At 33.6% G+C, this 21204-nt stretch overlaps 1 protein-coding gene across 6 annotated transcripts in view; it reads right to left on the reverse strand.

The window, feature by feature from the left end:
- EDEM3 (ER degradation enhancing alpha-mannosidase like protein 3) overlaps positions 1–21204 on the reverse strand; it is a 65253-nt gene that overhangs the window by 31468 nt on the left and 12581 nt on the right. For 5 of the 6 annotated variants that reach the window (XM_036912560.2, XM_057507943.1, XM_036912561.2 and 2 more), the window contains 6 exons: positions 15834–15934; positions 14814–14853; positions 10783–10895; positions 9235–9388; positions 2798–2932; positions 475–580 (listed from right to left, as the gene is read on the reverse strand). In XM_036912560.2, the coding sequence (XP_036768455.2) occupies positions 475–580; positions 2798–2932; positions 9235–9388; positions 10783–10895; positions 14814–14853; positions 15834–15934 (649 nt within the window). Of the gene's footprint in view, positions 1–474; positions 581–2797; positions 2933–9234; positions 9389–10782; positions 10896–14813; positions 14854–15833; positions 15960–21204 lie in introns of all 6 variants that reach the window. The other variant, XM_057507944.1, reaches the window with a different exon arrangement.

Consider the following 21204-nt stretch of genomic DNA (forward strand, 5'->3'; position numbering starts at 1 on the left):
TTTGTCTATGCATGTTTCTATAGGGGTGTCTTATAAAGATGAAACCATTTTCTTTATACAATCCTATATCCTGTTTGTTCATATAACATTTGTCTCCTGATTCCAATTCATCTTAATAAGGACTGGTGATAACATTATTAAATACAGATTTCCACTTAACTATATCTTGATATGAGATGGTTGAAGTATTCTGATCCTCTAGTCCTGAAAGAAATTAGCTCTAGTATTTCTTCTATGCCTATATCTATGATATACTCATTAAGGTATGAAATGGAACACAAAGTCATCTAGAATAAGTGTGCTACTATTTGGCACCAAAGAAGAAAACCAGGCTAGATTAGTCGAAATTCCAGCAATCTTAGAGAAACTACGCTTTATGCTATCCCAAAGATTATTTTAACAAATGAAAATCCTTTATTTCCCAACCATTCTGAGGATGTGAAGGCTTGACTTAAAAGGCCCAACTCAACATACCTTTTCGTACCCAGTCTCCAGTATGAATATTTATAGTCACGCCCACTAAATTGCTACTTCGCTGTCTTTTTTCCCAGAGAAAATCAAGAGCTTTTCTTGCATATTCCTATAATTACAAAAAGAACAGCATAATTGAAGAACTATATGTCTCTGACAAATAGGAAAGAAACCAAAATCACAGGCTCACAGCATATTTTAAAGATTAAGTAAAATTCCTAAGATAATATTTATGATATACATTAAATTTTTTACAAGTCAAATCTTGGCTCTTTTTCAGCCAATCAAGTCTAGTTAAAAAGAATGACTCTAAAACTGCTATTTAGTGGCAGTGATCTCACTTTGACACTATCCATGTTCATCTACTTTTGCAGTACACATTCACAAACATGTATTATTAAATTATATTAATTGCTGCCATAATTAAATGCACTTATTAAAATAATATCTATCATCTAAGTGCAAAGTAAAAATCTCCTTATATATACTTATTCAGAAAATTAAAATTGAATTTCAAAGGTGGGAAGCCATATCTGAACCACAAACAGGCATTTCAAATCCCACTTTTAAAATAGCATGTAACTCTCTTTGTGAAGAGTTGCTTTACTTAAATCAACTAGTACTCATTTAACAATACCAAATTTATAACCTTATAACATTTTTTTCTTCTTTTCATTTATTTTTATCCATTGGACACCAAATTAAAATTGCTTTTAATCAAATTTTTGGCTTTGGATGAAAAGATCTTTACAAAACATAAAAGCTAAGGACATGTACAACAGAGTTTCTAAGTTAAAATTAATTTCAGAGCATGAATCTATTCAGCATTGCAGAAATACTTCTATGAAAGAAAAAAAATCATTAAGCCAATTTGTCACTTCGCAGATTTAAGAACAGAGTATAAAATAATTTTAATTCTTGATTCTGCCTGTTTACACTGATTTTTTTATAACAGCATATTACAACATTAATTAAATGCTATAATTTCAGTGATGGAAAGTTTCATAAAGATTTTATTTCCCTACACCTAATTAACCGCTAAGAAAACAAGGCCCAGTGAAATCAAAGATTTAACAAAGGTTTAAACTAAAATATAAGACAGTTAATATGAGAATTCAGATCTCTTTATATGTTAAACCACAAGTCAACAAACTTTTTCTGACAAGGGCCTGACAGTAAATATTTTAGGCATTCTGGGTCATATAGTCACTGTCATAATTATGCAATTCTGCTGCCATAGCACAAATGCAGCCAGAGAAAAAGAAAAATAAATAAATGAGCATGGTTATGTTCCAATAAAAATTTATTTACAAAAACATTGTAGATGTTGGCCCACAGACACTAGTTTGCCAGCCCTGTATAAAGTGATCCTCTGTCAACTGCATCAGGTTGCTTCTCTTACACTGTATTGAAGTAGTCTACATTCATACTTCTCTTACTGTACATTCAAAAAGTTAAAAAAAAAACTTTCCATAGATTTACTCACAAATACAAAACAGTGATTGGAAAAAGTATGGGCTTTGCATTCAGAAAGGCATGCATCTAACTCCAGTTCCACCCACTCACCCACTAGCTGTGCATCTTATCCTCTTTGAGCCTCACTTTATTCACCTATAAATTCACTGGTATCTGAGAGTTTGTAGTTCAAATTAGGCAGTATCCAAAAGTGACTACACTTTCTAATGAATAAAAAATATTAGTCAACAAGGTACAGAATAAAAATGAAACCAAACATGATAAATCCACCCTTAAGACACTTTGAACATCATACACAAAAAGGCCACTTGAGTTCGTTTGCTCTATGTGTACAATGTGTTGAGTTAAAAAAAAGAAATTCTCCAAAGTCACGTTTGAAAAAGAGTGTTCTGTGTTACTACTGACACATTTGAACAGTTAGATACAATAAAAAGTGTTTTCACTGTGTTTTAGAAGATTAGTGAGGTTTTCAGAAATGCAATAGACCATCTAGAAGTCTAACAAATAAAACAAGAGACACAGTATTTCATCTAGACAATTGTTATATGAATTCATATAATATGAAATGTAATATGGTAAAAAATCAGTAAGTAATATGGCTAAAAAATCTGCTAAGAATAAATCTAAAAATTTATAGTTTTAGAAAAAAATGCAAAGCTGTATGTAACATAGCTACCTCAAAGTGACTTCTATGTTTTTGACAAAGACTATGTGATGGAATTTAGGCAAATGTTCATTAAAATAATAATAATAATCCTCCAAATGATAATGCTAATATTTGACTAATGAAGAAAACATACAGAGTTAGTTATGCCCAGTACCCAGGAGATCAAAGACTATGAAAGCAAACCTCAAATATTGTTGCTCCTGTGAATCGACTTAAAGCAGCAAACTCAAGGATCAAGGTACCTGCACAAGCTGTACAGGTATCTGTCTCAGTTCCTGTCCGAGCTTCTGGTTTTCTGATACCAAACTTTAAATTAATCTAAATAAAATGAGAAGATTATCATTAGCAATTATGAAGAGATTATGGTTTCTGGATAAGAAAGTATTTTTCAATGAAGACTTTCTATCAAATCATGAAAATAATTTAAAAAATAAGCATTGAAATTAAATCTGATTATCTTTGTGACTTTCCAATTAATATCCAGAGAAGTACACTCTACACATATAATGTTCATGTGGTAAATAAGTTTTCATTTAGTTCCTTCCTTGATAATATCAAAATTCAATATTGCTATGAGAATTACATAAAGAAAATACCTTTAAGAACAATTTTGTTCTCTGGACAGTTTGAACTAGTTAGTACAAGAGTAGGGAACTAGACCAGCCCTAAAAAAATTAGGTTTGAGAATTTGTGAAAAAACAGTAATGTATTAAATAATCCTTCATAGAGAAAAAAAACTGATTAAGTTAATATACATATTTAAAAGATTAAAATTTTGTTTGTGGATTTTGAAAAGTTTTGAACTAAAGAGTATACTGTCTTGATAGCAGACTAACAAATAACATAAAGAAAATTTTTTAAGGAATTTTTTTTTCTAATTCAAATATAGCCAAGTAATACTATAGTATAAACCTCTTTTAACCAGACCAACCTGGCTAGAAGGTGATTAGAAGTAGAATGTTTTTCTGCAGTCCAAATAAATGACAAAAGAACAAGCATATGCCAAGGACTCAGCATAAAAACAAACAAAAAAATCAAACACAGAGCATCACGGTATGTTCCCAATCAATTATTATTCAAACCCTAATAAAGAGAAGTTCAAAAACATTTGTATTTCAGCTTATCTGCAGAAGTCAATTTCTGGGTATGCCCATTACCTTAACAGTAGCCAATCAACAGATTCTAGGAAAGTCTAGGCAAGGAGATAGGGAAAATACCCACTCAACAACAAACAATAAAAGTGACACACAGGTGAGACATGGGAAGGGGATAACTATGCTGGCTTTGGTACTGCCACTTATCTCACTTCCTAGAATGTCACATGAAGCATTTACAGTACATCCTATGTGCTATTAGCCAGGCACCACCTCTCCAAACCCACTAAAATTCATATTATCTCTACCATTTGTAATTCTGGAAAAATAAACAGCTTTATGTAGCTCTGCACCAAGAACTAGACTGGAAACTATCCTGTCTTCTTATGCTGTCCATATCTCTGTCTACATAACTAAATTTTATGTTAAGAATAATGAATTTAAAATGAAGCAATCTTCAATAATAAAATATTTCATTCCATAAATTACACTAAGTATAATAATTCTAAGAAATATTTACAGTTAAAAGTCAATAATGAAAAGGATTTTCTGGTTACTTCTATTCATTACTATAATCAACAGATAAATATTTAACAATTGTCTGCTATGTGGTGCGTTTTATGTTAATATACAAAGAAACTGAAGAGATCCCTGCCTTCAAGGAGCTTAAGATCCAGACAGAGCAAATAAGACCTATGTGTAAATAGAGACGATAACTAATAATGGAAAGTCATAAGTAAGTGCCAAACAAATGGAACTGACAACAAATGCTAATATCTAAAAATCAGAAAAAATATCACTGAATTGGGAGTAGTTAAGACCTAAGAATGACAAAGTCCAGGGAGCAGTTGTGAGAAAGCAAAGGCAAGACAGAAAAGAATAAACATTTGAATCCCATTTTTAGTATCTTTTCTCTTAAAAAAAAGGAATACTTTGACCCATTAGTTTCATACACTGAAATATCTAAGTTACTTGGTATATTAGCCTTTACTGTCCCAAGATGATTGCTACAAAATGCTGCAAAAGGACTATTTCTTAACACATCTAGAGTCTCTTATCACTTCAATCTTGTATGCCGAAGATAATGGTTATCAACTGCTAGATGCAAAACCTAGGTACATTTCTGCCTCCAGAGGGCACTGCCATTTCCACAAGGCAAGGAAAAAGGGTTCAGTGCCTTTTTTTTTGCTTACGGGCATCCTCTTGTCTTTTGATTTAAAGGCTGGTAGATAGGCTTCTGTCCTCCCTGAAAGGCCTCAAATGATGGTTGTACAGGTAGTACCATTTATTTACTCATAGAAGTTGGAAACAAGGAGCTTACTGCTTGCTCTGTTTACCTGAAAGGCTTAAAACAAAAAAGGATAAAAGTGTGATAAAGGTTTTGTACTTGGAAGGAATCTGGAAGGAACCTAGTTCCTACTGTCCTGTGTTCCTGAGAGTCACAAAGTAGTTCTTAAAAAGGACCCTATTTTACTGAAAGTTTAAATTATCTACACTAAATTTATCTACATTAGGTATTTGCTATACTGGCAAATCCATAAAATATGTATTAAATCATAACAGAATTCCTATTAATCCTATATTTTATTAATCTAATCATCCACTCAACCTTAGAAATGAGATATTAACTGAAAAGCTGGCAAACTGCTTTTAATTAGCTTTGAGAAAATGATGTACAAAATGTGGACTGGCTCTAGGGTTGATATGAAGGTTTTAAAAATGACCACTAAGAACCCAAATAGCCAAAGCAATCCTGAGAAGGAAGAATAAAGTGGGGGGAATCTCACTCCCCAACTTCAAGCTCTACTACAAAGCCACAGTAATCAAGACGATTTGCTACTGGCACAAGAACAGAGTCACAGACCAGTGGAACAGAAGAGAGTCTCCAGACATTAACCCAAACATATATGGTTAACTAATATAGGAAAAAGGAGCCATGGACATACAATGGGGAAATGACAGCCTCTTCAACAGCTGGTGTTGGCAAAACTGGACAGCTACATATAAGAGAATGAAACTGGATCATTGTCTAATCCCATACACAAAAGTAAATTCAAAATGGATCAAAGACCTGAATGTAAGCCATGAAACCACAAAACTCTTAAAAAAAAACATAGGCGAAAATCTCTTGGACATAAACATGAGCAACTTCTTCATGAACATATCTCCCCAGGCAAGGGAAACAAAAGCAAAAATGAACAAGTGGGACTATATCAAGCTGAAAAGCTTCTGTACAGCAAAGGACACCATCAATAGAACAAAAAGGCATCCTACAGTATGGGAGAATATATTCATAAATGACAGATTCAATAAAGGGTTGACATCCAAAATATATAGAGTTCACACACCTCAACAAACAAAAAGTGAACAATCCAATTAAAAAATGGGCAGAGGAGCTGAACAGACAGTTCTCCAAAGAACAAAATTCAGATGGCCAACAGACACATGAAAAGATGCTCCACATTGCTAGTCATGAGAAAAATGCAACTTAAAACCACAATGAGGTATCACTTCATACCAGTAAGGATCGCCACCATCCAAAAGACAAACAACAAATGTTGGCGAGGTTGTGGAGAAAGGGGAACCCTCCTACATTGATGGTGGGAATGTAAATTAGTTCAACCATTGTGGAAAGCAGTATGGAGGTTCCTCAAAAAGCTCAAAATAGAAATACCATTTGACCCAGGAATCCCACTTCTAGGAATTTACCCTAAGAATGCAGCAGCCCAATTTGAAAAAGACAGATGCACCCCTATGTTTATCGCAGCACTATTTACAACAGCCAAGAAATGGAAGCAACCTAAGTGTCCATCAGTAGATGAATGGATAAAGAAGATGTGGTACATACACACAATGGAATATTATTTAGCCATAAGAAGAAAACAAATCCTACCATTTGCAACAACATGGATGGAGCTAGAGGGTATTATGCTCAGTGAAATAAGCCAGGCAGAGAAAGACAAGTACCAAATGATTTCACTCATATGTGGAATATAAGAACAAAGGAAAAATTGAAGGAACAAAACAGCAGCAGAAACACAGAACCCAAGAAAGGACTAACAGTTACCAAAGGGAAAGGGATTGGGGAGGATGGGTGGGAAGGGAGGGAGAAGGAGGGGGAAGAAGAAAGAGGGCCTTACGATTAGCATGTATAATGTGGGGGGGGGCACGGGGAGGGCTGTGCAACACAGAGAAGACAAGTAGTGATTTTACAGCATCTTACTACGCTGATGGATAGTGACTAATGGGATATGTGGGGGGGACTTGGTGAAGGGGGGAGTCTAGTAAACATAATGTTCCTCATGTAATTGTAGATTAATGATACCAAAATAAAAATAAAAATAAAAATAAAAAAATAAATGACCACTAACTGTTACAACGGCATTTCTGTCCAGCAAATTCTTCTGAGTTAAAGCCACTAATGCAAATACTATCTATCATGTATGCATATCAAACGTTAACTGTACAAATTTTCATGAGCAAAAGTAGTATTTACTAAGTGTGTATAAGGAAGAATGGGAAGGCAGTTATTTTCTTCCTGCAGTCTTCTTCTGAAATATAATTCAAAAATTTTTCTTGACACTTCGGAGCATAAGAAAATAATACAATTTTCTTTGTTTTACTATAATGCTCACAGCAGTTTCTGTTTCCATTCCTTGCCTACTTCTCATGTTATGGCATAAGTGAAAAATGCTCAATTCCTCAAAATTCAGCACCTCTATTTACAACAAAAACTAAAGATATTTACTAAAAGTTAATTCAATTAAATAAACATCGAGATTGTTAAAAACAACTGCTTTTAATTTTAATATGCTAAGAAAATTTAAAAATCACAAAAAAGTTTAATCATACCAATAAGCAAAGAAATTCAAATTGAAACATGACTCCCTGTTTTTTCCACTAAATCGGCAAAATAATGATAACAGTGCTGGCAAGAGGATAATGACACATGCGCTTTTATACAACACTGAGGAACTGTAGAAGTAGACCGCTCTGGAGAACAACTGGACAGTAAGTACCCAAAGCCTTAAAAAGCATCCCCTATTTCTGTGACTTATTATTTCCCCTTCTAGTAATTTATCTGAAGGAAGAAATTAACTAAGATGTATATAAGGATGTTCACAGAAGAGCTATGTCAAATATCAAGACATAGAAATTTAAAGAGGAGATTTAATAGTAGTCTGTTTCATTAAAAAAAAAAGTGTTGGTCACAATCTACTAAACTGATGGCTAAGTCAATGGCTGTGAGATGCATTCCTTTGTATTAGGCTCTACCCCCAGTCAGATTTCTTGATCATGAAGTGAATCTGATTTGATTTACAAAGGTAGAGAAGTTATTCCAGGTAATAGAAATGGCAGGCCTAAAGGTGTGGAAATAAGTAACAAACAAACTGAAAAACCCTAGGTGTTGCGGGAGACACAAACCGATTATTTTGGCTGAGATGGAGCACTCATTTCATTGGGGTGTGGGGCGTAAGGCAACATCAGAAAGAAAGTCTCCTGCCAAACCATACAGAATTCTTAAGTTAAAGGACACTCAGTACAATAGAAAGAGTCAGAACTTTTGAGGGTCATTTGATAAATACGTTTTAGTAAGATTAATTTAAGTCTCTGAAGCATAAACCAGAGAGAAAAAAGTAAGATAGTTATTTTCAGTAGTTTAGGAATAACATTGCTTTCAACTAGCATGGCAATAGTAAAAAAAAGAAAAAAATTAATAGAACTTGATCATGGCTAAGGTGTCTGACTTGGATTAAGAGGGAGAGAGTACAGTGTTAGTAAAGAAATGTTAGGAGAGTTCTTTCCATTGCAATGGCTTCTTTCCCTCCGTTTTAAGTATGACATTTTCTTGGCAGAAAAAAACACAAAATTCCCTTAACTGACTCTGCTGCCAACCCTCTTTAACTTCCAACACAAAAGAAATCTCAAATGAATGGTCCTATACTTGGACCTATTTTGAACCCTTCTTTCCCCTTTATTCTACCACACTACATGCCTCAAAGCTCTGTTTACACCTAATTCTCCTAATATTATCTAGAATGTCTCTTTTTCAGTAGCTCCCTTTTTACGGTATTATAACACCGAGCACTACTTGTGGCTCTCCTCCTAAGTCAGTCGGTCAACACTCTCCTTTTTACCATTTTATTTCCTTCTTAGCCCCCCTCTGTCCTGTGTTCTCTCTCTGTCCTCTCCCCGGGAGAATAAACACCTACTCTCTCTGCTACGATTATGTCTTCTGCACAAATAATTCTGTGCCCAAATTCTAGTCTGGCATCTGTTTCTTCCTTCCATAGCATAATCTAATCTGTTACACAGTGACACATAAAAAGCTTAAACTAATCTAAATTCTCACACTGCTCAAATGCAAATTAATTGAAATGTCAATATAAATTGGTTATACAGCTATGAAGCATTTTTTTCCAGCCTCAAGCAGATGAGGAACAATGGCTCCTCACAAACATTAGTTTCTTTTAAAAACAGCAAAGGAAGTATATAAAGATTGCCATACTTTTCAGAATTACTTACTCTTGGGTAAGGAAGGCCACTGGTAGTATTGAAAGCTGGCAAAAGTTTGTAACCCAATTGCTTTGCCATTTGGAGAAGTTCATCATTGTACCACTGCATGTACTCGCCTTTTTCTTTCAGCATGATTGCCAATGAGTGTCCACCCAAAAGACCCCTACAATCACAAAGATGGACATTACCCACACCTTACAGATAGAAACACAGAAGAACTTAATTTTTTACCTAACTTTGGCTACTCATTTTATGGCAAACTATTATAATTACAAAGCCAGTACAAAAAAAATTCAGATGTTCTATCTGTTGTAAAGTGTTTAGTATTCTTAAATACCTTAAGTTTTCTTAAATAAAGAACATCCTAGAAATCACTTAACAAATTTGACTTGATTTGAATAAATCTTGAATTTAACTGACTTAATTATATCATGAAATCTTTCTCTTAGTATAACATTTAAAAAATGTTTAAAAACTATATTAAATGTAACATTAGTAAACTGTGAAAGGTACATAATGATTTAAATTTAACTGAAGAACAGATTCACTTTGACAAAAGGAAATGACTTACAATAACATGAAAGTAACCAATAAATATAAAAATTTAATGATGTTAAAACTTCAATAATAAATCCTGTAATTCCTTCTTTTTAAATATTTCAAGAGCATTTCAAACTAGTTGAGAGATAATCCTATATGTTTACTTCCATTTGGCTTGAAGAGGTGCTGGCTAACGTTAGCAAACTATGTAAGCTAATGAAAAACCTGTGATGTAGCTAATGTGCCAATATTTAACTTACTTTTTATTTATTTTATCAAAGTATCATTAACATACAATCTCATGATGGTTTCAAATGCGTAACACAGTGGTTCAACATTCACCCATATTGTCAAGTCCTCACCCCCTCCACTGCGGTCGCTGTCTATCAAGGTAGTAAGATGTTAGAGTCATCAATTGTATTCCCCATGCTGTACTACTGTCCTCATGACCTGCCTATATTGTGATTACAAATTATTGTGTCCCTTAATCCCCTTTACCCTCCCCCGCCTGTTGATAACCACTAGTCCCTTCTCAGTGTCTTGAGTCTATTACTATTTTGTTCCTTCTGTTTTGCTGTTTTTATACTCCACAAATGAGTGAAGTTATTTGGTTATTTGTCTTTCTCTGCCTGTCTTATTTCACTGAGCATCATACCCTCTAGATCCATCCATGTTATTGCAAATGGCAGGATTTCTTTTCTTTTTATGGCTGAATAATATTCCATTGTGTGTATGTACATTTTCTTTATCCATTCATCTACTGATGGACACCATTTAGGCAGATGTTCAACCTACTTTTTAACACAACCTAAAAGGAATACCCTTGATTTTACTTTGCAACTATTTCCAAAGCTTGCTGCTGTCTGTACTGGATATAATAATGCAAGATCATCCCACAGCCTCTGTGATTCATAATATCTCAATTTTTATCCTTTAAACATGTGAAATTTCTTTATTTTTTAAACATAATAAATTTTCTGTTATTAAAATTATAGTTTCAGTTTCTTATTTACTTACCCAAGAACTCTGATGTTTGTTTCAAAGACTGATACAACTACATCGTTATCTAAATTAACATCTCTTAAAACTTTTCTCACTGCATCTTCAAATTCTTTAGTTTTATTTAATACCTAGAAGAAGAAATTATGAAAATAAAGTTCTTTTCTACTAAGTCAAGGAGAAATAACCTCAGAATGAGCTACTAAAAATGACATGTAAAATATTTCCCTTAAGCACATTATAAAAATGTGTTAATATTGAAAACTGAAAAAAATTAAACATCTAATTATATTATAAGGAATCTTTATATACTTCTTCTTTAGACACACTGAAATACCATTAGGACATTAAAACAAATCAGCATCAGAATTTTTAACCAGTTTCTTAATATATAACCTGTGACCTAGAGTTACATAAGGTGAGCTGTACTGGGATTTGGTGTGCAAGTCAACACACATACACACACAAATATCCTATTCAACAAACATCATTTTAAAGGTTGCTTACTCTCAGAGCAAACACATCCTTCAGGGGATGACTGACCCAAACCATATACCACCTGCCATCTTCACCCAGTAGATGCCCGAGCCCCTAACCAAGGAGGCAGTACAATGTTGCAGTCAAGAGCAAGCCCTGATTTGAATTTTGGTTTTTTCATTCACTACCTCTGTAGTCTCAGCCGTTATTTCCACCTTTCAGCCTGTTCCTTCATCTACAAAAAGAGCAAATATCTACTTTCACAGGATTGTTTTCTTTTAATAAAGTGCCTGTGTGTACTTTTAATAAAGTGCCTGACTAAATAAGAACTTACTATATTATTATTATTATTATTATTACTATGCATGTCTAGAATCCTGACTAAGCTAGTAACACTGGATTCTTGCTATGAGTTCCATGAAAGGGTCATTACATAGGTTGATTTCATTTTTCAGTCTAAATTAAGGCCACACTACTAGATGTTATTTTAGATCCAGGTCCATTAAAAGTAGTTTTCCTTTACTATGCTGTTTAATCTTTCTGTTTGATAACATGTTGTAGTGCTTTTACAGTTTATTTGATACTTGCACTAAAAATTCTAATTTAGATATAAAACATTCCTGACTAAAACTCAAGTCACATTTAGGGCAAGTCCTGAGTAAAATATACTATGAAGTGTGACTTTAAGTTGACTGCTTTCCTTCCCCAATCTCAAAGTCCGAGTAAATTCTGCAGCAACAAATGCAGATACTTCCAGCCTTCTATTACTTTGGGAATGAGACACAACTGTCCTATTCCCTACTCACACACATACCCTTTTGAATGTCATTTTGTTAATCTTATTCCTCTTCCTAGGTCTATATCCTGAGAATTACTCCCAAGAATTATACCAATGCTATTTGTTTAAAAAAAGAATAAAAGTAGGAAAGAGTTCTCTTTGTTGATAATTAGCTAGAAAATTCATTCTAACAGTTCCATTATATCTAGAAGTTTCTAAAGCTCCTACCTTATAACAAAGAATTAATTCAGCTCTCTTCCTTTCCCCCAATTATCTTTCATTTGTTTCAGTATCTTGCTTTCTATAGATTCATAGTAATGTGGAATTTAAAGGTAAATTTACAGTTTCTACGCTTGACTTCACCACAATCAATAGAAATTAGATGTCTAGGATTAGGAATAAGAGTTTAAATTTAAAGATCAAATATAACAACAGAAATTCTAGCTAATATATATTGTGGTAAGGCCACAATAAAAACAGTAGGATTGTGTGTACTATCACAAGTAATATATCCTGTTAATATTTTCATATAAATTAATCACAAATGAAAAAAAAAATCCCAAAGGAGAGGCAAAGTAAATTCGAAATATCAATACTTATATTGGCAAAATGTACAAGATAGCATTCCTTTTAAATATCAGAAAAAGCTTTCAAACTACTTTCACTTCTTTTAACTCCTCTGTTTAAATTTTTTTTAATGTTTAGAGAGAAATTCAAAATGAACTTGTACATTTCAAAATTATTATGATATGTAATAAATTAGGTTATTCCCACTTGAAAAGACTGAAATTTAAAGAGTTTATGAAGTATAATTTTTTTAATGTTTATAAGACTTATCAATCTTTCTTCCTGACTCTTCTTGAGGATACCTTCAACAAGTAGAGGTTATAAACCTGAATCTGAATGAAAGATCACTAGAAATAGTATCTTATGGTTAATAGGGGCCTTAAGTATCTAGTCGAGGCCCTTCTGAAATGAAAACAGGAGCCCAGAGAAGTTAAGTAATTTGGCCAAGGTCATGCATAGCAGTATTGTGTGATCACTCCTTGTGACTCCCTGCCACAAGGAGCCAGAACTCAGTTTACACCAGACGTTACGGAAAGGCGGTCTGTGGACCAGCAGCAGTACACTACCACATGGTAGCTTATTAGGAACACAGATTTCTGGGCCCACCTTGTCTTCAGAATCAGAATCTGCGTACTAACAAGATCCGAGATGACCTATAGTACATTAAAGTTTAAACAGTTCTGCATCAGTGTACAGTGATTCCCAAACTTTAGTATACATCAGAATCATCTGGTCACTTGTTAAAAAAATAAACTGCTGGGCTTCACTCCCAAACTTTCTGATTTAGTATGTCTGGGATGAGACTCCAGAATTTTTATTCCTAACAAGTTGCCAAGTGATAGATACTGAAGCTGCTCCTTCTGGGATCATACGTTGAGAATTGATGGCAAAGTATATAATTCGTTTAACTTGAATGATATAAATTTTATAATAATTAATGGCTGTGCAAGTAGAATCTAATACATTTCCAAATATAGGACAGTTATGAAGCCTACGATCACCTTTTACTCCTTCATTTCTAGCGAAATTTTTAAAAACATAAATGATATCTGAGGTCCATGTTCAAGAAAATCAACAACGAGCTTACAGCGAGATGATGGGGAACCTGCTACATGGAAGGAGAGAGCTAAGATAACAGAATGGGAAAAAAAACTTAAGTTCATCTAGTCTTTCCAAACCCACAGTTGCTGTTCCTCATATCAAGGAGGACCTGATGTGCACAGTCCAGCTACAGTTACAAATAAATAATAACACTTTTCTCCCAAGATGGGAATCTGTGGCTCCCAGGACACTTTACCTTTTTCTTGTATAATTGAGAAAGGCCTATTACAGCAGAACCAACCTAGGACCACTCAATCAAAACTAAGGCATACAATATTCTCTCTCATTCTCATAGTCATTGTAATGGAGCTCACGCTTTCCTTTAATCTTTGAAAAATGAAGTCACAACTTTTTAAACCCTGATTCAGCTAAAATGGTCTAAACAACTATGGGCTCCTCAACAAAAAGGTCTTCTCAGCCATGGCTGCATTTTATAAACGAAGAGAAGCTTTTGAGGAATAAATAATAATGCCCAGCCTCACTCCAGAACGATTAAGTCAGAAAAACTTGGGAGAGGGGAAATTTTTTTTAATTTCACAGACAATCCTCTTAAAATGCTGGTGTAGTTGAGAATCTCTGGACATCTGTAACTCAATCTTTCCCCTCTGTCATCACAAACTGACCTAAACCAGAATTAATTAAAGTGATCTTGCATCCTGTGAGGTTGAAAAGGAATATCAAGAAGTGATATGATCACTTGCTGCTAAAATCACTGCTGGGAAAAATTATTTTTTTAAGTGAATGTAACATATAAATTATACTAATTAAAAAATTTCATAATCATTGCGGCATGCCATTCTGGAACAAGAATATCAATGGTATTTTCTAGAACTACTCTCTTCCAACAGATTTAACCTCTTTGTCCAAAAGGAAACAACTTTCCTAATTAAACTGCCATTGCATAAGCTGACATATCTATAAATTGTGTATCTCCATGATTACATCACATAATTTGTCATGACATTTTCAACTCAATAATGTGAAAGATTTACAAGCAAAGATCAGAGCATCTTAAATTCTGAAGGCCTCTATTTTAGACTTATCATATAATGATATATTCATAATACTTGTGTATGCATGTTACAAAATCTATAAAATAAGTAAATTTAAGAAGAATCAAACCTACCACAAGAGTGTCCAAGGAATCAATCAGTGTCAAGGAAAATCTAAAGAACAAGTATAACAAGACAAAGAACATTAGAATTATCAGTATTTTATACATGAATATGTAAACAGATATATTTATGTCCTACTGACTGGAGTTTCTATCAACTAGTATTTCCATGCATCTGTTGTACAATGTGACCTAGAAGTAGTGAGGGAGCCTGAAAAGCCTTAATATTATATTTATGTTCAGCATGTCTATATCTTTCATAAACAGAAATAGTCATTAGCTCTTTTTAAAGCAAATGTATATTCAGGCATCCTCCTTCGTGGATGAAAAAGTGGCTGTAAGAATAGTAACTAAGAACTTCTTTTCTGCCTTATAAGATCATAAAGTTGAAATGCTGTGTTTACTGTTCACATATACCTACTTTTGGTGATAAGTGTAGGCGTGCTTTAAGAAGGTAGGAAAGTTCTACTTTGCATATGCCAAATTTAAATTCTAAACTTACTCTGATTAAAGAATTCAGTAGACAGTTACACAGGGGCATGTTATTCAGTGTTATCTCCTCTAACACAAAGAATTCCTAGAATTCTGATTTGCTCATGTGTGAGCTATTTTATTGGACTATCCCACTCTAGTGTAAAGCAGCATGGATTTAGTGCAAAGATTTTCAAACTTGTTTTAACATGTGCTTTCTTTTGAGAATCAAAATGTGCATCCTCTAGTATTCTTTGAAATTTTAAAATATACCAACTGTCACAGCTAAAAAAAAAAAAATTCAAGCATCAACACACCTTATAATGTGTCAATCACTTATATACATTCTAAAAGTTGCATAATCTTAACAACTCAACTTTTCACTGGTCTAAGGTAAAATGATCAATTTTTTACAAGAGATAAAAGAAAGGACTAAAGGAACTTAATGTTGTAATTAAAGCAGTCTTTGAAATTAAACCAAGCTCCAGAAATAAAATTGTAAAGTGCCTCTAACAAGTCTGAGACTTGAGATGCCATGCCATCCATCGGGTGAACACTTACTTTCCCAAGGCATCATCAACATCTCCCCGACTTGGCTCCTGGCCTCTAACGCGACCTCTGCAGGTTAAAGGCATGAGTTCATCAGCGGGGTAAGCATGTTCCTGAAAGGAAGATCTTAGTGAGTCACTAAGGAAAATAAGAGAAAGCACATATCATTTAGAGAACACAACCTTTCCAGTTATTAAAAAAAGTAAAATAAAGGTTAGATGAAGTTTCTACTATCCTTATGGTCTATGGAATCTATAAAAGAAACTTTAGTTATAAATGTAATACATGCCTGAAAAAAACCGTACCAGAAAATATTTCTTTAAAAATCTGATAATCTGCTTCCTCTCCACCCAATCTACTCCCCAGAGGTGGCTGTTAATTTTAAGACTGGCATCTATCCTTCCAGACTTATCTACATACATTAAAATAACATGCATATATATCATTTAAAAATTTTACTTACAAGCAGGTGCTCATGTCATATGCACACATTGCTCTAAAATTTGTTTACTTAAATCATGGCGTTTTTCAATGCTAGAATTTGACAGATGTATTTTCTTTTTAAGAAGTGATAATATTAGATAATTTCATCAAGTATTTATGTTCTAAGCACTGTTGTGTACACTTTAGTTCATTTAGTTAACACAAACCTCTGAAACAGACTCAATTACAGGCATATCTCAGAGATAGTGCAGGTTGGTTTCAGATGAGTGCAATAAGTTGAATATTACAATAAGGCAAGTCAAATGAATCTTTTTTTTCCCAGTATGTAAAGTTTTGTTCATACTATACTGTAGCCCATTAAGGGTACAACAGCATTGTCTAAAAACACAATGTACGTGTCTTAATTAAAATATACCTTTTTGCTAAAAAATGCTGTCATTTGAGCTTTCAGTGAGTCTTAATCACTGATCACAGATCCCGTAATATTGTAATAATGAAAAAGTTTAACACATTGCAAGAATTACCAAAATGCAGGACAGAGACATCAAGTGAGCAAATGCTTCTGCAAAAATGGCAACAACAGTCTTATTGCAGGGTTGCCACAAGCCTTCAATTTGTAAAAACTGCAGTATCTGTGAAGTGCAGTAACATGAAGCACAGTGAAACGAGGCAGGCCTGTATCTCCATTTTATAGATGAGAAAACTGAGGCCCAGAGACACTAAGCAAGCCTATGTCATGCAGCCAGTAAATGACGGATCTAGAATCCAAACCTGGCAACCTAACTTCAGAGCCTAAACCCTTCATAGTACTTGGTCCTCACAGTATCCCGAAGGATGGATATGCTAAAATGTATTCATTCCTCTACTAATGAACATGTAGGTTGAACTCAATTTTTCACTGTATAAACAAAGCTATGGGAAACACCTATATGCATGTATCTTTCGTACATGTGCTTCTATGTCTATAGACTACAACCCTAGAAACAGATCCAATGGGTCAAAATTTGGATATTTAATTTTTGATAGCTACTATCAAACTGAACGTACCAATTTATACTCTTATAATACTCTAATATAGGACATAATCAATAGTGTACATTTTGCTAATCTTTTGGATAAAAAATGGTATCTCAAGTTTCAGTATTAATGTGGCTAAACCTCTTTTTGTATTAGCCTATTTCTTTTTTGCAATGTCTGTTCATACCTTTTGTCCATTTTATATTGGTTGACTTACTGGCCAAGAGATCCCCTATAAGTTATGTTTGTTATATACAATAAATACTTTTCTGTCTTTTGTTTGGTTTTCAACTTTGTTTATAGTGCTTTTTAACTTCAAGCTTTAACTACATAGTTAAAACTATCAGTCTGTGGTCTCTAAATTTCAGCCATGGTTAATTAGATTATTTTGAACATCTGAAAACAGTACTCTTATAATTTTATCTTTTTATGTCTAGATATTCTATCTGGAATCTAATTTTGTTTATGGTGTGAGATAGGGATGTAACTGTGTTTATTCCCCTAAATAGCCAATTTTCTAAAAAACATTTTTTAAACTCCATCTTTTCCCTAACTGCTTGAAACACAGCTTTATTCAAATCAGCTATAGTTCCATATTCTCTACACCCACACACACATTTCTGTAGCCTCTATTTTGTTCTACAGACCTATCTGCTCCACAGACCTATTTCCTACTTTACCACCCTACAAGTCCATTTGTTCTACAGACCTGTGTCCTGCTCCAAAATCATTAATTATCCTATCTCTGCAACATGCTTTGCTTCTTGGCAGAGCAATTCACTCTCCCCCATTATTTTTCTTCAAATTTTATTAACTACTTTTTCTAATTTACTCTTTTGGATAACTTTAGCATTTCCTTAAAATTCCACTGAAATTTTAATTGGAAGAACCTAATTTGGGAAGAATTATCTTTACCAATTGAGCCTCCCCATCTAGGAATATATCACTATATTAATTCAGATTTTCTTTTATGAATTCAGTTTCCTCCTACAAGTCTCACATTTTTCTTAATATTTATTAATAGGTGTTTTATAGTTTGGGATAGTGTTATGAGTGGAGTTTTCTCTTTAAAGAATGACAATGATAGAGTATTTCTAGTTCAGATAATAACGAGGCACATTAAAGGATATTCCCTCCTATTCACCACAAACACACTGAAATGCTGTATAAATTTTTTAAAATTATTTTTAATACATAGCTGAGCTTGAAAATAAGAAATTTCAAGTGCCAAAAGTGAATAGCATACTGTAGAAAATGAAGCTGCACTGCACAGCATGGGCACCAGGAATAAAAAAAGGTTTTAGTGGGAATTATGTTACTACCCAAAGGGTATGAGAGTTGATGCTGTTGGCCCTGCATATATGGCCACAAGCCAGAGGACTAGGTGAAGTTGGTAGTTGTTTCAGTGAAAATGGACTAGAACATTTCTTTCACTGGATATGGGTCTTAATAGAAAGGGAGAAAAACAAGGAAGGCCTACCAAACTTTACATTTTCTTCACAAGGGAAGAGTGCCTAAAAGACTCCTTTATAATTAGTAAAATATGATTATGAGAAACATTTAGAGGTTAGAATCACTGTTTACATATTTCAATTTTAGACAATATATATTGTCTGCCAAGAATAACAGGATTAATATACTCATATTTCCCTGCCAATAATAACAGGATAAATATACTCATATTTCAGCCCATTTAACTAAGGGTTTTTGTCAATTATGTTATTATAGGCAGTCTTCCCTTTGCATAGCTCTGTTTCCCCAGTTTCATTCAAAAAAACCACAGTGACATGGTTCAAATTTCAGTTACCATTGTATATTAGCTGCAAGTAACTGCATAAAATACAAACTTTGGTATTAGTCCTTCATTATTCAAATCACTACATAAACAGACGCTCTTCATGATCAGCAGTCAGTCACATCACTTCTTTCAGAGTCTGTCAGTTATTGGTCACTGTGTGTCTATTTCTTAGCTCACACACAGACAGCAAGCAGGTGGTTGTGTTGCCTCCTTGTCACTCAGTGATAATCTTACAAGACAGTTTGACATTTTATAAAAATGAACAACCAAAAGAGGAAATTAGTCAACAAGGATGAAAGTTCAGCAAAAAAAAAAAGTGATCACTTCTGAAAGTGAAATTTGAATTGAACATAAATGAAGCTATAGAAGAAATAGCGGACCATGGAATACTGATACTGGTGCCACTTGAGAGACTCCAGATATGTAGCCAGAGGAACTTAGTGAATATCCAAGTATCTACACAGATACAGAAAGTGGTTGTCACATAAAGGATGAAGATGTCACAGAGGAAATGATGCCTGCACAAAACTTCCCATTAAAGGAATTCTCAGAAAATATTATACACAGAGTGCAAAGGATAAAATCTTTCAAGCTGATCCAAACTTTGAAAGGAGTGGAACAACTCACCAAAGTATAGAAAGGGTACATGCTCATCTCTTAACTTACACAATGAGATAAAAGCAAGCAAAGCAAGCACCATTCACACTTCTGTTAATGAGATTTTGCAGAGAAAGAACACTATCGTAATTTTCAAAAATCTCTAATATTTTGAATTATAGTATACTAAGTATCTTTGCTATTTAAAAAAATTTATCTGTCCATTTACAACTATCAGAAGCAGAATTTTTACTGTTTTGACAAAGATTTTAAAATGTTCATGGCATTTGTATTCTGGCCTGGAACCATTAATTACCGCAGTTGCTGGTGTTAGAGTTCTATCTACTTAGGTGAAGTCAATACACACCATTTTTCTGCAGCTTCTCCATTCTTGAGTTTTTATCTTGATTTATCTCTTGGTTGTCTGGACAAAGTCAAAGTCTTCAGGTAATTTTTTGGTTTTTTTTGAAGAATATCATCAGTATTGTTACTTCTCTGGTATTCTTGGGTTAGTCTGTGTCTTGCCTTACATTTGAAAAACAATCTGAATGGTTATAAAATGCTTCAAACATATTTTCTTCAGAAATTTGAAAATGTTCCACACTCTTCTTGCCTTCATTAAGTATTGCTAAGACAAAGTTTCTAAGACTAATCTGGTATTCCATACTTTGAATGACTTGCTCTTCCTATACTTGTATGATTCTTAATTCTTGAAGTTCAGCCAAACACTTCCCAATTCCACACATAACTCCATCCTACCCCCTCTCACTAAACTCAGTTATCTAGACTCCAAACTCACAGCACATTAGCAGCAGAAAAACAGAGGCCAGGAACACTGAACGCATAGTCAACAAAAAGGGAAAGATAAAAAAAAAAAAAAAATTGAAGTTGGCTAAAGAATACAAAAAGCGATGAATATTGCAACTGTTAGGTATTTTTAAAAGTTTGGGGCTCTATAATGATTCACTCATTTCCTGAGGAAAGGACACCAGGCAACAAAAGTTTTGATATAATTAGAATCCACATGCAGCTGCTAAATTCTGAATTCAATACTTTCTAATATTTACCTTACAAATAATTTTTAGTTTAAACTCCTAGTGACATTTACATGTCAAGTTCTGACTTTTACAGTGTTAATTCCAATTCCAGAATGCACATTACTTTTATTGCTTCATAGTTTCATATTTAAAACATATGAACAACATTTAGGAGTAACTCAAGAAGAATGTGATTTTTTCAAAAGTTGCTGAAAGAGGTATTTTGAAAGACACTTTGTAAGAGATCATTCAAATGTTAATTTGATGGTGAAGAGTTCCTTACTATTTAAACCACTAAGGAAGCTTCATACTATTTTTAGGGTTTTGTAAAATACACACGCATACACAAACATCTTTGTCTGAAATTAAATATGAAACTTCAACCCTAAGCTTATCTAGATAAGAAAAATATTAATAGCAATTGCAAACCAGAATAATCAAATCAGGGAGTTTTGAACCAGGTGTAAAAATACTTTATGTTCCCGTTTCA

The sequence above is a fragment of the Manis pentadactyla genome, chromosome 9, assembly GCF_030020395.1.
Source record: "Manis pentadactyla isolate mManPen7 chromosome 9, mManPen7.hap1, whole genome shotgun sequence".
Taxonomy (NCBI): domain Eukaryota; kingdom Metazoa; phylum Chordata; class Mammalia; order Pholidota; family Manidae; genus Manis; species Manis pentadactyla.